This window comes from Thermobia domestica, chromosome 3, assembly GCF_964235325.1.
Source record: "Thermobia domestica chromosome 3, izTheDome1.hap1.1, whole genome shotgun sequence".
Lineage (NCBI taxonomy): Eukaryota > Metazoa > Arthropoda > Insecta > Zygentoma > Lepismatidae > Thermobia > Thermobia domestica.
The window spans coordinates 128,040,512-128,054,244 of NC_137456.1; the positions used below are offsets into that span (position 1 = coordinate 128,040,512).

The 13,733-nt window shown below is 37.3% G+C and overlaps 1 protein-coding gene across 1 annotated transcript in view; it reads right to left on the bottom strand.

The window, feature by feature from the left end:
* Nucleotides 1–13,733, bottom strand: part of LOC145680725 (SCY1-like protein 2) — a 100,495-nt gene that overhangs the window by 25,375 nt on the left and 61,387 nt on the right. Inside the window, exon 10 of the mRNA XM_081751669.1 lies at nucleotides 7,240–7,476. Coding sequence (XP_081607795.1) covers nucleotides 7,240–7,476 — 237 coding nt within the window. The remainder of the gene's footprint in view (nucleotides 1–7,239; nucleotides 7,477–13,733) is intronic.

Sequence of the window (13,733 nt, forward strand, 5' to 3'; positions counted from 1 at the left end):
ATAATTTGCGACAATACGGTACGGCAATGCGACTGAAGACGGCGGCATTCTTTCCATAATCTCATCATATACACAAAATACAAAAGTAACAAACTCTTAATTTCTCCCCAAACAAGCATTCCGCGACCTGGCTTCAGGATGTCATTGCCGAATATGTCTTTGAAACAGAAATGGACCCGTTGGTAATAAATTGGGCGGCATTGTCACAGAAAAAAAATCCACCTCCTAAATAGATCAAGGGTGCTCCGCCCTGTCAAAGACAAAATGTGTCCTTGTATACTAATTGCGTCTAGTGCTTTGGTTCAATGATCACACTTAAGGGTTGAGAAAGGTCAGCGTAAAGAAAACACCTTATCGAAGTTCAGGCCAATAGGCTTTTGTTGAATTGGTCTAGGGAGGGAATCAATGATCTGTTAAAACTGCTGGCATTAGTTTGGCCCCAGTCTAACAGATTGATTCGTGTTGAAGAAGTTCTTGTTCTCGGAGGTGTTTATCTGTTTTTGAAGTAGTGTCTTTCTTTCGTGTGTTTGCGTTTCAAAGCAGTAGTGTGGGTGTGAGGCGCATTATGTGATTATTGTCTGTGAAAATCAAATCATGTCGGGGCCGTCCAAATCCACAATGTGCTCTGGAAAACCTCTTAGAGGACAGGCCAGAGAAATTGTTTTCAATGTTGCAACGTATTTGCAAAATCAGAAAGAGTTATATAAACTTAAGTACAATGTTGCCGAATTCACAAGCGCCGCCACGGGAGTATCTAAATGGATGGTTTCTCAAGTTTTAAAAGAAAGAAAACAGTCGCTGGCTAAAGGTGCCCTGAATTTCTCTACCCCGACAGGTAAAAAGAACCCAAGGAAAAAGCGAATACAAACAGATGATTTTGCTAAAGGTGCAACTAGGCGAAAAATTTATGAATTTTACACACTAAAGAAAGTAGTTCCAACATTACGAAAACTAACTAAAGCTATAAGAGAAGACGGCATATTACATTATAGCAGTGAGTATTTAAGATGTCTTTTAAGGCCTATAGGGTTTAGGTGGAGAAAATGTCAGTCAAGGAGAAAGACTGATTGAAATCCGAACATTGCTGAGTGGCGTGCAGGATATTTAAGGGACCTTCGTGAATACAGAAAACAAGGTAAGCCAATTGTATATGTTGATGAAACCTACATTTACGCATCACATTCAGTACCGGCGTGTTGGCAAAGTGAGAGTGAAATAGGTGTAACAGAAGCTGTTAGAAAAGAGCCACGTCTTATTATTGTCCATGCAGGAGGGAAATTTGGGATTGTTGATAATGCTCTATTAATGTACAAATCTAAGCAAAAAAAAAAAAAAAAAAAAAAAAAAAAAAAAAAAAAAAAAAAAAAAAAAAAAGGGATTATCATGATGACATGAACAGTAGAAATTTTTCAACATGGATCTATGAAAAACTACTTTCTAATCTTCCCGGAAATAGCGTTGTTGTTGTTGATAATGCCAGTTATCACAATGTTCAAATCAATAAAAGACCATCTATGTCTTTACTTAAACGCGACATAATACAGTGGCTATCAACGACAGACAAACCTATAAACGAAACTGAAATTGAAGCGGAGAATAGAGTAAACAAATTGTGGAGAATGAACAAAAGACAATTGTTCTTAAGAATTCAAAGTGTACCTTATGTGAAACAATCCTATTGAACCTGTGTGAGGGAAAATCAAAGCAAGGCAATGCACTTCCGATCACTTGACGCAAAGAAAGAATTACTGGGAAAGTTATTTAATGAATATTCACCACAGAAATGGGTAAAATAATGTGAACACGTGAAAAAAAAAAAATGAAGATTCTTACTTTGAAAGAGACGGACTTATGGATGAGCGTGTAGATGAACTGATAATTAGACTTAGTGAAACCGATTCAGACTCAGATTCATCGGCCGATACAGACTCAGGTGAGTGGGAGAGTAAAACTGAAGGAGAAATGGAAAACATTTAGAAGGTGAGTTCTGTTCTATCGTTTATTTATTTTAATTAAAATTCATTGCGAACTTTTCCATCGTTTTAATTCATATATTACGTTGGTAGGAAATGCCCTTAATCATACATAATTAATTTAATATTCAAAGAGAAAATATTAAAATGCATTAAAAATTTAGTGTAGTCAATATACAGCATTTACACTCAAATGCCGTAGAAAATCCTCAGATCATTCCGCTCCCTTCAGATTGCAACACTGCAAAACATCATCGTCACGGAGAAGGGAATGGGGAAATATAAGATTAGGTGCGCAACAGCTAGGCTGCAGCGTTCTGTTTACAAACTTTTGTTTCTCTAACATTTGTTACGGTCTTGCCATGCTTTTAAATTGACATAACTACATAGAAAACCACAGACTGATAGACATCACGATGTTGGTGCTGTTCAACAAAACAGGAGGATTAATAACGGTATTCTGCTGAGAAACTTTCAATTACTATATTGGGTGAGCATGATGATTTAAAAAAAAAAAAAAAAAAAAAAATATCTCTCATCAAAAGAACAAATAAAGTATTACTAAACATAGGATGTAACTAGCTTCGATACAGAACTACAGGCTTCAGAAAACGTGGAAAAATTAGTTTTGGAACTGAGTATCTCCAATACTACTAGCCTCAGAGCTGAGGTGGAATGTGTCATCTTAGATCCAGCTCTATCCAAAACTGAAAATTTTAGAACCATTGAGTGGCGGTGCAAACAGATTTCCTCAAAGGCTGTAAAATATACTTGAAAAAACTGTAAAGTGAACGTGGGAAAACATGAAAATGAATAGATCGAGTAACTTGTAAGTTTGTGCAAGTTGCTTTTTCAAATACTTTAATGATGGTGGAGGATTTATGTAAAACTGTGAGTAGTTGCAAGCTCTAAGGATAACAGCCTACGATTGGTTACTCGGAGTTTAACGTCGCTTTTTAACACCAATGCTATATGATACGAAACCTACTGTTTTATAAAATGAGATCTGATCCACTACTCAGGTTTGTATCCACTGGCAATCGATTCTGGGACCACTAGCGATGGCAGTTAGCCAAGAAGAGTGATCATCTGCAAGTTTCAATGAAAATTCTACGAGTGCTACAAACAAGTACAAATACCATTCTTTAATGAAATACCAACACGAAAAACAATAACATGGTGATGCAAAACGTAGATGAGGGAGGAAAGGCAACAACTTAAAGTAATAAACGTATCCAAAGCAAAGATAATTGAACACTTAACTCACACACGATCTTGTTTCCAAAACATTTTCAAAGGGAAGCTCTAAGAAAAGACAACGAAAGAACAATCCAGAACATTCTCTTTTAAAAAATATGGTGAATGAAATTACGTATTTTTCCTACACGGTGATGAAAAGGGCTGCTGGAGATACGAAGCTGTAGCTGCAAAGACAAGGCTTAGCCTTCTGAAGAGGAGAAAATGCAATCATGATCTGCAAGTACTTAACCAACAACTGTACATGTTTTTTTTTTTTTTTTTTTTTTTCAAATAAAATGAAATCTTTAACATCTTAAAGAAAATGAATGATTATGAAAAAATTGGTGGAATGACAATGGGTGAGGGAGAAATAGAAAACTCCGAGGAAAACAGCGGATATGATGTTGTCCACCAAAAACCAACATGGTCTGGGACCGAACCAGGGATCCCTCGCACCAAGGGCCAAAGGTGAGCTCTATTACTGAGCCACTGTGCATGCTAGACGAGCTTTAAATTGTTATAAACCAATTTATTTTTTCTCTCTCTCAACATTTTTCGTCTTTAGAATATGGGGTACTTACAGTCTGGGCATATTATAAGTATCCGCTTATAATATGGCTCTCTTTGCATCCCGTATTACACTGGTCGACAGTGAAAAATTTTCTTTCATGAAACAAAGTGTTCCTTATAGTTTTCCAGCTGCTGGAAACGAATCTGATCATAATTTTGGCTCTGCACCCTCAGATTTTGAAATAATGCCAGTTATAGTAGATTTTGGTTAAAATTTTAAGGAAATCACAGAACTGCAGGTTTGAAGCCTCTCTACTCCTTTCCTAACTATCCCAGAATAACAAATGATACCTCTTTGGAAAGAGTATGGAACACAAATTCTAACGGTAAACATTTAGGACCCATCGCGCTCAATTTGTAGAAGAAGAAAAATATTGAAAAAACTGGGGAAAACTTTTTAAAAAAAAAAAAAAAATTAGAAAGGTTTGCAACATTGATAGTCACGCTACGCAAACATAGGCTCAGTAACTCATACCCTATACATTCAGGTGTGCTATATGAAAAAATCAGAGCTCAAACACAAGGGGAGTAAAATAGTGTGGAAGTAATTTTTAAAAACCGGGAAAGTTTAATATTTGGAGAAATTGAAAAAAGTTTGCAACATTACACATGCGATACTCACACATAAGCTCAGTAACGAACACCTAATACATTCGGGTAAAATACTCACAGATGTTATCTGAACAGAAGTTTAGAAAATTTTGCTAAATAAAGTTACCATGTATGTAAATTGTCAACGATTGTTTTGAAAAATTTCAGCTTTTTATGGCAAAAAGAAACATGGTCAGAATTTCTTGAATTACATCCAATATTCCAATTTGTGAGAAAAAAAAAAGTGGCCTATTGAAGCCTGGCAACATTGTATTTTTCCTCCCTCCCAGTCACCACTCTACTGTTGCTCAGTTGTCTGAAGTTTTGAGCGTGGGGCAGAGAGTTTGTACATGTCTTCCTATCGTGTAAGTGTTTTTGTGACTGTCATAATGCTTCGAGATTGTGTTACCAACTTAGGTAATTTTTGTTATGTCTGTGGAGAATACATAGTTAAGGCTAAGAGGGAAAAATTAATACTTTTGGCGAAGAAGGCTTACCAACTATATACTTCGACAGCAAAATTGATGAAGATAGGCATTGGGTACTTAGTACAATATGTAGTAAGTGTGCTTGGCATTTCCGGTCGTGGTTGAATAACAAACGTCAAGGTAAAATGTCATTTGGTGTTCCGAAGATATGGCGTGAGCCAGCCGACCACGTAAGTGACTGCTACTTCTGTGCTGTGTACATTCAAGGCATGAAAGGGAAGGCCAAAATAAAATTTAAATAATAATAATAATAAATAAAAAAATTTTTAAAAAATCCTGACAATATTTCGATTGCAATAAGACCTGTCAAACACGGTGATAATGTTCCAGTTCCTGTACCTCCAGCAACATGGTCTCTGGAAGAGGAGAAAACAAACGTAGCTTCTTCAGAATCGGAGAGTTCAAAGTCAGATTTTGAATTTGAAGAGAGAAACAACCCACGTTTTGCAACACAAAGTGATTTAAATGACCTTGTCCGAGATTTGAAACTAACCTAGTGGCAGGCTGAAATTCTTGGATCCAGACTTAAACAATGGAATTTACTTGACGTAAGTGCCACCGTTTGTTCATACAGGAAACGACATGTACCATTTAGAGTTTTTTTCAACAGGAAGATATACTTATTTTTTGTTCTGATGTCAATGGTTTGTTTGCTGCTCTTGGTACGACTCATGTGGCACGGGAGCGGAGATTTTTATAGACTCCTCAAAGAGCAGTCTTAAGGCAGTTTTAATACATAATGGCAATATCCTCCCAACTGTACCAATTGCTTATGACACACAGGTGAAAGAAACGTATGACCTAATGAAACTTATATTAGAAAAAGTTCAGTACGATGTTCTTAAGTGGCACATTGTTGCCAATTTCAAAGTTATAGCATACTTACAGGACTACAGAATGGATACACGAAACATTGCTGTTTCTTATGCGAATGGGACTCTCGAGCCCGAGATAGTCACTACCAGAGGAAAGAATTACCACGACGCAGTACAATGCAAGTAGATGTTAAGAATGTTGCAACCCCTCTCTAGTTAAATCTGAAGACATATATCTCCCTCCACTCCATATAAAACTTGGCCTTATGAAATCTTTTTGATGCGGGATCATAACTTTGATGCAGCGCTTAGCCCTCTTGAGCTGCAGTGTTGGGTATCATTCAAGAGTTTGTGTTCTGGTTTCTTAGGCAAGACAAAGGATGAGAACTACAAAAACACTCGTGGACAACTTGTTGAATAATTACGGAAAGCTTGCATACAACATGTCGCTGAAAATTCACTTTCTACACAGTCATCTAGACTTCTTTCCACCGAATCTCGGCGACGTAAGTGATGAGCATGGCGAAAAGTTTCAACAAACAATAGCAGCAATGGAAAGACGTTACCAAAGTGGATGGAAACCGAATATGCTTGCGGACTATTGTTGGGGATTGGTTAGGGACACCGAAGACACCCACAGGAAGGTCAAATGCAAAACAATGAACTAGGTGAATCATATGTAGTTTTCTTTGGTCACATATATATTTCTATATCACAATGTGAACATTCATATTGTACATATATTTCTTTGTTTACTCGAGTTAACCAATTTTTTTCTCGCCTAGTAAACAGCAATCTCTATGACTCTTTTAATATAATGAATGTATTGGATGTGTGTTACTGAGCTTATGTGTGAGTATCGCAAGTGTAAATGTTGCAAACTTTTTTCAATTTCTCCAAATATTAAATTTTCCCTCCTTTTCAAATTAGTACTTTCACACTGTTTTACTCCCCTTGTATTTGAGATATTTCTAAGTTTTTACTATAACACACCTGAATGTATGGGATATGGGTTACTGAGCTTATGTTTGCGTAGCGTGACTGTCAGTGTTGCAAACCTCTAAATTTCTTCAAAAAAAACTTTTTCCCACTTTTTTTCAATATTTTTCTTCTCCTTCTTCTACACATTGAGCACGATGGGTAATAAATGTTTACCGTTGGAATGTGTGTTCCATGCCCTTTTCAACGAGGTATCATTTGTTATTCTGGGATAGTTAGGAAAGGAGCAGAGAGGCTTCAAACCTGCCCTTCTGCGATTTCCTTAAAAATTTTAACCAAAATCTACTATAACTGACATTATTTCAAAATCTGAGGGTGCAAGACCAAAATTAAGATCAGATTCGTTTTCAGCAGCTCGAAAACTATAAAGAACACCTGCTTTCATGCAGAAAAATTTTTTGAAGTTGAATTTTGTCGAACAGTGTTATCAATCCGCACTAAATTTTCAAAAACAGCAGATAGCCCGAAATATTACAGTAATATCAGACCGTACTTTATTCCTTGTAAAGGATGTCTTTCTTGGATAGTACAAAAATATAATTATTCAAGAAAATGAAAACTTACTGAAATATATGATGTACTGATACATAGCTTTTTGATTCGAGGTAATAAGGCATTTTTCATCGCAGGATAATCTATAAGCCCCGCAAATGTAGGAAGAACTGAAAGACATAGTTCTTGAATTTGCTGAGCATCGGACTCCAAAGCTCTATACAACATTGGTAATACATCAGCTTTTACAGATTCTGCTGGGGTTAACTTTAGTAGTAATTCCATTTTCTGCATGAAGATGAGCAAAATCTGCAAGAAATCATAATACATTCTATTAGAATACAATAAACTATTTATTTACTATAAATACAAGTACGATTTCCTTGAAGATTATAGGATTACTTAATTGTACATATAAAGCATTAACAAAATAACCTCTTAATTTTTTGTCTTCAGATCACACAAAACAACCAAAAATATCGCACAAAATATCCAGAAAACAACAAAAAATATCATAAAATATCCATGTCAACCAAATATTTTGTACTTTCACGTCGTTGGAGGGACGTGACATGACTTACTGAAAGGAACTCTGCCTTTCCGTGTTTATCACTTACAGTGCGTTAACTATTACATTACTTAGTACTCCTCTGGACAGTCACATACCTTCACTCTTATACCTGGAAGGACGAAGGATCTGCACATTTCAGTGTGGACAAAGGGAGTGTTAAAAAGATTTCCAAAGCAATATTCTACTCAAACGAGACTGTATTGTTGTAGGAAGGAGTTAGATACCAAGAAAAGCTTTCATATTTCTGAAAGAATACGCTCAGCCTCGGCCTCGTATTTCAGGATTTGTTTCCGTTCTTCGCACGGCAAAAATACGTTTATAGAATTATTCTTTGGGAGAAATTTAAACCTCTTTCTTCCCTAGAATATGCATTTCAATCAAAGTGCTCATGTTAGCTCAAGTGCTAACCGTGTTCAAAAATTAATTTCAAATGGTTCACCCCCCTCCCTTTCTTTTTCCCCTGATGATATGTCTGAAACCTCGAAATCATTTTTATAAATATAAGGAATAAACAGAAAATACCACTCTTCTCTCGTTAAAAGCAGAATTTCGGGAACCGCTGTAGCGGAATTTCCGATAACACTCTGGCATATGCCCACTTGTTTTGAATAAGGAATGTACATACCAGGTTTCATATCTCTAATCAAGAAATTTTAAGCTATCGTTATCCTATTATAACAACTGCAAGCCACACCTTTCTAAGGAAAACCTAAAAACGCTTAAACACATCTTTAATTATTGTAAACTGAAAGCCAAAATACCAATTTTCATGTGTCTAACCTTAAGGGATTCCGAGATATGGTCATCTTATTTTAACAATTCTATCCCACACCCCTTTTTCTTCCCACTTTTGTTTTTTCTCGTAGGGGAAATATATATATATATATATATATATATATATATATATATATATATATATATATATAAATAAATATAAACACTTACATATGTATTTAATTATTTTAAATGAGAAGTGTAAATAACAAATTCCATGCCTCTAATCTTAAAGGATTTCAAGATACAGTCATCATCTTATAACGATAATAATCCTACTTCTTCTTTCTCCCGCCTTTTGTTCTTAACTTCTATGGAAATGTCAAAACAACGCTGAAACATGGTCTAATTATTTTAATGGGAAGTCGATGTACCTAATTTCATATCTCTACCGTTCACAATGATCTGATGTGTCAAAAAGTACAGGAATTACGAGGGAAAGCTAACAAAAATTTCCACACGTTTGGAATCGAAGATCAACAACGTCATGTAGTACTGACCATCAAAGCATCTTTAGAATCTGGAAGGAATACATAAAGGATCTGTATGATCAGAAGAACCGTCCCAAAGGTATTGACATCGAAGCAGAGGAAGAGAAGGAAAATTATCAACAAGGATACAGGTTATTGAAAAGTGAATACAAGTCATCAAAGACATGCAAAAGAGGTAAGTCAAAGGAGATGATGACACCAGCAGATTTGCTCCAGAGATTAGGAGACAATGAAATTAAAGTACTGACTTACCTATTAACAAGATCTACCTGAATAGCGAATGGCCAAAGGATTTTCCTGATATTACGATGATTGCATTACCCACGAAAAAGCAAGCAAAAAAGTGCAGCGATCACGCATACTGAACAGGTGGCTCTAAAATAAGATAAAAGAAAGTTACAGAAAGGTCAATTTGGATCCTGGGAAGGAAAATGCACCAGGGATGCTATTGGGTTGATGAAAATTATATCAGAATGCGTTCTTGACGTAAAGCAAGAGTCATGTTTGGGCTTCATCGGCTGGCAAAAAGCTTTTGATTATATCAATTGGACTAAACTTCTGAAAATACTTACAGAAATCGGGGTCAACTGGAGAGACTGACGACTCAGTCGGAATCTGTACTTAGAACAACGAGTGAAGCTGTCCTTGAATCAAGGAAAAAACAATAGTGTGAAGATTGGAAGAGGACTCAGACAGGGATGTAATATGTCGCCCTAATTATTCAACATTTTCAGTGAATGTTTAATGAAGGATCATTAGCGAGAATTGGAGATTTCAAGATCATTAACATCAGCTATGCAGATGACACTACAGATATTATAGCTAGAAGTGAAGAATAGTGAGATGGACAAAATAGTTGACACTAGGAAAATATATGGAACAGAAGTCAAAATCGAAAATCATGAGAATATGCCGTGAAAACCATTCTTACAGATCAGAGTAGAATAAACAGAACTTCGACAATTCAAATATCTGGGAAGTATTCTGATGAGAGAATCTTACTGCACCAAAGAGATCAAGTCAAGATTTGCAATAGTCGAAGAGGAATTCAACAAGAAAGATCACTCGTAACTATCAGGCTTAACTAAGGAAGAAGTTGGTCAAGTGTTATATGGAGTATTGGACTGTATAGTCCAGACATTTAGAAATTACGGAAGTTAGAGAAGAAATATTCAGAGAGCTTCGAAATGTGATGTTAGAGGAAGGACGAAGAAGATAAAATAAAAACAAACGAAGATATTTTAAAACGGGAGGAGAGAAGCAGATGCTTTAAGAAAGCACCCTTCGTAGGAAGGCCAACTGGACAGGATACATCTTCAGAAAAAATTGTCTTCTTCATACCACCATAGAGGGAAAGATAAAGGAAAGCGAGGAATAGAAAGGAGAACACACCTGATCGACGATTTAAAAATATATATATATATATTGGGGGTTGAAAGAGGAAGCTGAAGATCGATGTAACTTTGAGTTTAACGTCCTTTCAGCAGCGAGGCTATATGAGACGTGGACCTACAGCTTAACGTGGGATTCCAACCAGAAGCTCCCGCCGCGAATCGAACCCGGGTCTCCCACGCCAAAGGCGCATATGCTAACCGCTTAGCCACGTGGAAACGCAAGCTGAAGATCAAGAAACGTAAAGAAACATTTCCAGGCCCGAATCTAGGAAAGAACGGAATTAAAATCTCATTAGTCTCAGAACCTGCCAACAGTAATAAAATAATATCCTTCAGAGAATCGCATAAGTGGACATTTTACTATAACTGCCATCCCCATTTCTTCTCCTTTCTTAGTGGTACCTGCCGTTACAAATACTATACACTGTCAAAATTTCAATTTTCAAGCTTAAGCGGTTTAGTCTGGGCGTTCATCAGTCACTCAGTCAGCCTTCACTCACTCAGGACTACTTTTATATATAGGGATTCCAACCTCCACCCTTTTATTTCCGCCTTTTATTCTCTTCTAGGGAATAATATATATATATATATATATATATATATATAAGGGGCATTCGAGTGAAACCCGGTCACTAGTGTAAAGTAACGGTAACGATTGTATTAACTCAAAAATGTAGTTATACACAGTACACATACTTACACATGTAGTGATACACAGTACACATACTCACAAATAGTCGCCAAAACTGTTGGCACATTTATCCCATTGTGACACTAGCCGGTCGATTCCATCCTTGAAGAAGCTAGTAGGCTGCTGTTGGATCCAGGTCTGGACCCAGTCACACACTTCGTCGTCCGTTGTGAATCGATGTTCGCGAATAGCTTGTTTTAGAGGTCCAAACACATGAAAATCACACGGTGGAAGGTCGGGACTGTAAGGCGGATGTCCCAGCGTTTCCCACCGAAACTGCTGCAATGTCGTCTTCACCGCATTGGCTGTGTGGGCGGGCATTATCATGCAGGAGGATAACGCCATTAGACAACATGCCTGGGTGTTTCGACTTGATGGCTCGTCTAAGGTTCTGTAAAGTGGCTTGATAACGATGGGTATTGATTGTGGTACCCCGTTCCAGGAACTCGACAAGCAGTGGGCCCTTGTGGTAAAAAAAGAAGGACATCATGACCTTACCAGAACTGGTGTGCACAGCCTTTGATTTCTTTGGAGGTGGTGAAGTCGCATGTTTCCACTGCTTGCTCTGACGCTTGCTTTCCGGTTCAAAATGGTGACACCATGTTTCGTGGCAATACGCGACACAAAGCCGTATTCCTCCTCATGATAACGTTGCAGATGACTCAAAGACAGCGCCATTCGAGTATTGCGCTGTTCGGCGGTCAGTTGGTGGGGAACCCACTACGGACAAATTTTTCAAAAGTTCAAGTGTTGATGCATTATGGTGTGGGCGGTGCCCACGCTAATACCCAATAACCGATGGATCTCGTCCACGGTTATTCTGTGGTTGTCCAAGACTAAAGCATTCACTTCTGCAATCATTTTCGGTGTGATGACACGATGAGCCTGTCCAAGACGAGCATCGTCTTCCAGTGACTCGCGCCCCTTAGGGAATATTTTGCGCCATTCAACAACACTTGCATGACTCACAATGTACTCACCGTACCAGCCTTCACCCGTCGATACATTTCACGGCCTCCAACTCCTTCCGCCACCAAAAATCGAATCACTCCTCGTTGTTCCTGCTTACTCGCCTGCATGTTCGGTAGTGGACGATAACTTGCGTGACCACCTTCTATTCGGCGTGAAAACACACTGGCTCTATGCAACGGCAAACAGTGCGCACGCGTCAGTCTCTCTACTAATCGATGGCGCCACCTTACATGTAAGGCAAAGTTAGATGCACTGACCAGGTTTCATTTGAATGTTCCTTATATATACACAAAACGCTGACACACGTCTTTATTCCTCTGAAAAGTTTAAATAACAAATTTAATGTTTTTGATCTTAACGAATCTCAAGATATGGTAATCTTGTTGTAACAATTGTAACCCAAACCTTTTTCTTCCCTTCTAGAGGAAATATCAAAAAACGCTGAAATATATGTTTAATTACTTTAAATGGGAAGTGCGTATACCAAATTTCATGTCTCTACCCTTCAGGGATTCGTAGAGATGAACATTTTATTATAGTAAATGCCATCCCAATTTTCCCTCCTTCCCTGTCGAATTTTAAAAAATCCTTTCTTAGTAGTATCTTACGTAACAAAACCTGCGCACTGTCATAATTTTAATTTTCTCGATTAAGCTCTTTGGTCTGGGGACTGATCAGTCAGTCACTCACTTAGGATGACTTACTTCATATATGTACTCTGATTTAAGTCCATAATGCATGTTAATATGAGTATTATTCACTGTAAGGAATTTATAAAGAACATAGTACGTGTTTGCCACTCGTTTCATTGCACTAATTTTGAATTACCAAACTGTTTACTAACATATCTCCATCTAATTTTGATGTAATTAAGGACTGTTTATGCCAAATCAGCTCTTTGTGATACTCAATCTGAATTATCAGTGCTGAGCTCCTATTATTCACGAAGAAAACAGAGAAAAATAATTTGCTCCATGGAAACAAATATAATAGAGACTTACTGACACAAAATAAAAAGATGGAGAGAGGAATCATACATCTTCACTATCTAAAACCCAAATTTTAAAAATGTGGACACCTTGTAGCTCCCAATTCGTTCAGCCAGGATTAACGGTGTTTCTCTCCGTATTAGATTACGTGAACTGTAACATAACTTACACCCGTGGAGAGACTAACTAGTATAGTGATAAGCGCACCGACAAGATAAACTGGAGTCCCGAATTTGATTCCTATCAAGTCATATTCTTCCCTCTTAGAAATTATATAGCATCTTAAGTTCAGATCTATTACTACATAAAGATGCATCACTCTATGTTCACACTGCTGTTTATGAAGATTGCAATACAAAGAGCCACATGTGAGTGGAACAAAATTTGTATCAGATTTGTTATATGAATATACAGAAATTGCTACAATTTCAGAACAGCAGAACACGTACCACCTTGATACTTCAGCATGGCATGCTGTTCCCAAATACTGCAATCAGGACCGCTATACGTCGTAGTATCGAATGAAACAGGGGTTGGAGTGTTCTTGATGAAATGCCTACCACTGCTGGAATGCAAGTTCACACGAAAAGTCGACAATGTCTGACAAAGGACCATTATGTATAAGATGCCGACAAATCATATTCAATGTACATTCCATGGATGATGTCAGGCGACAGTGTAGGT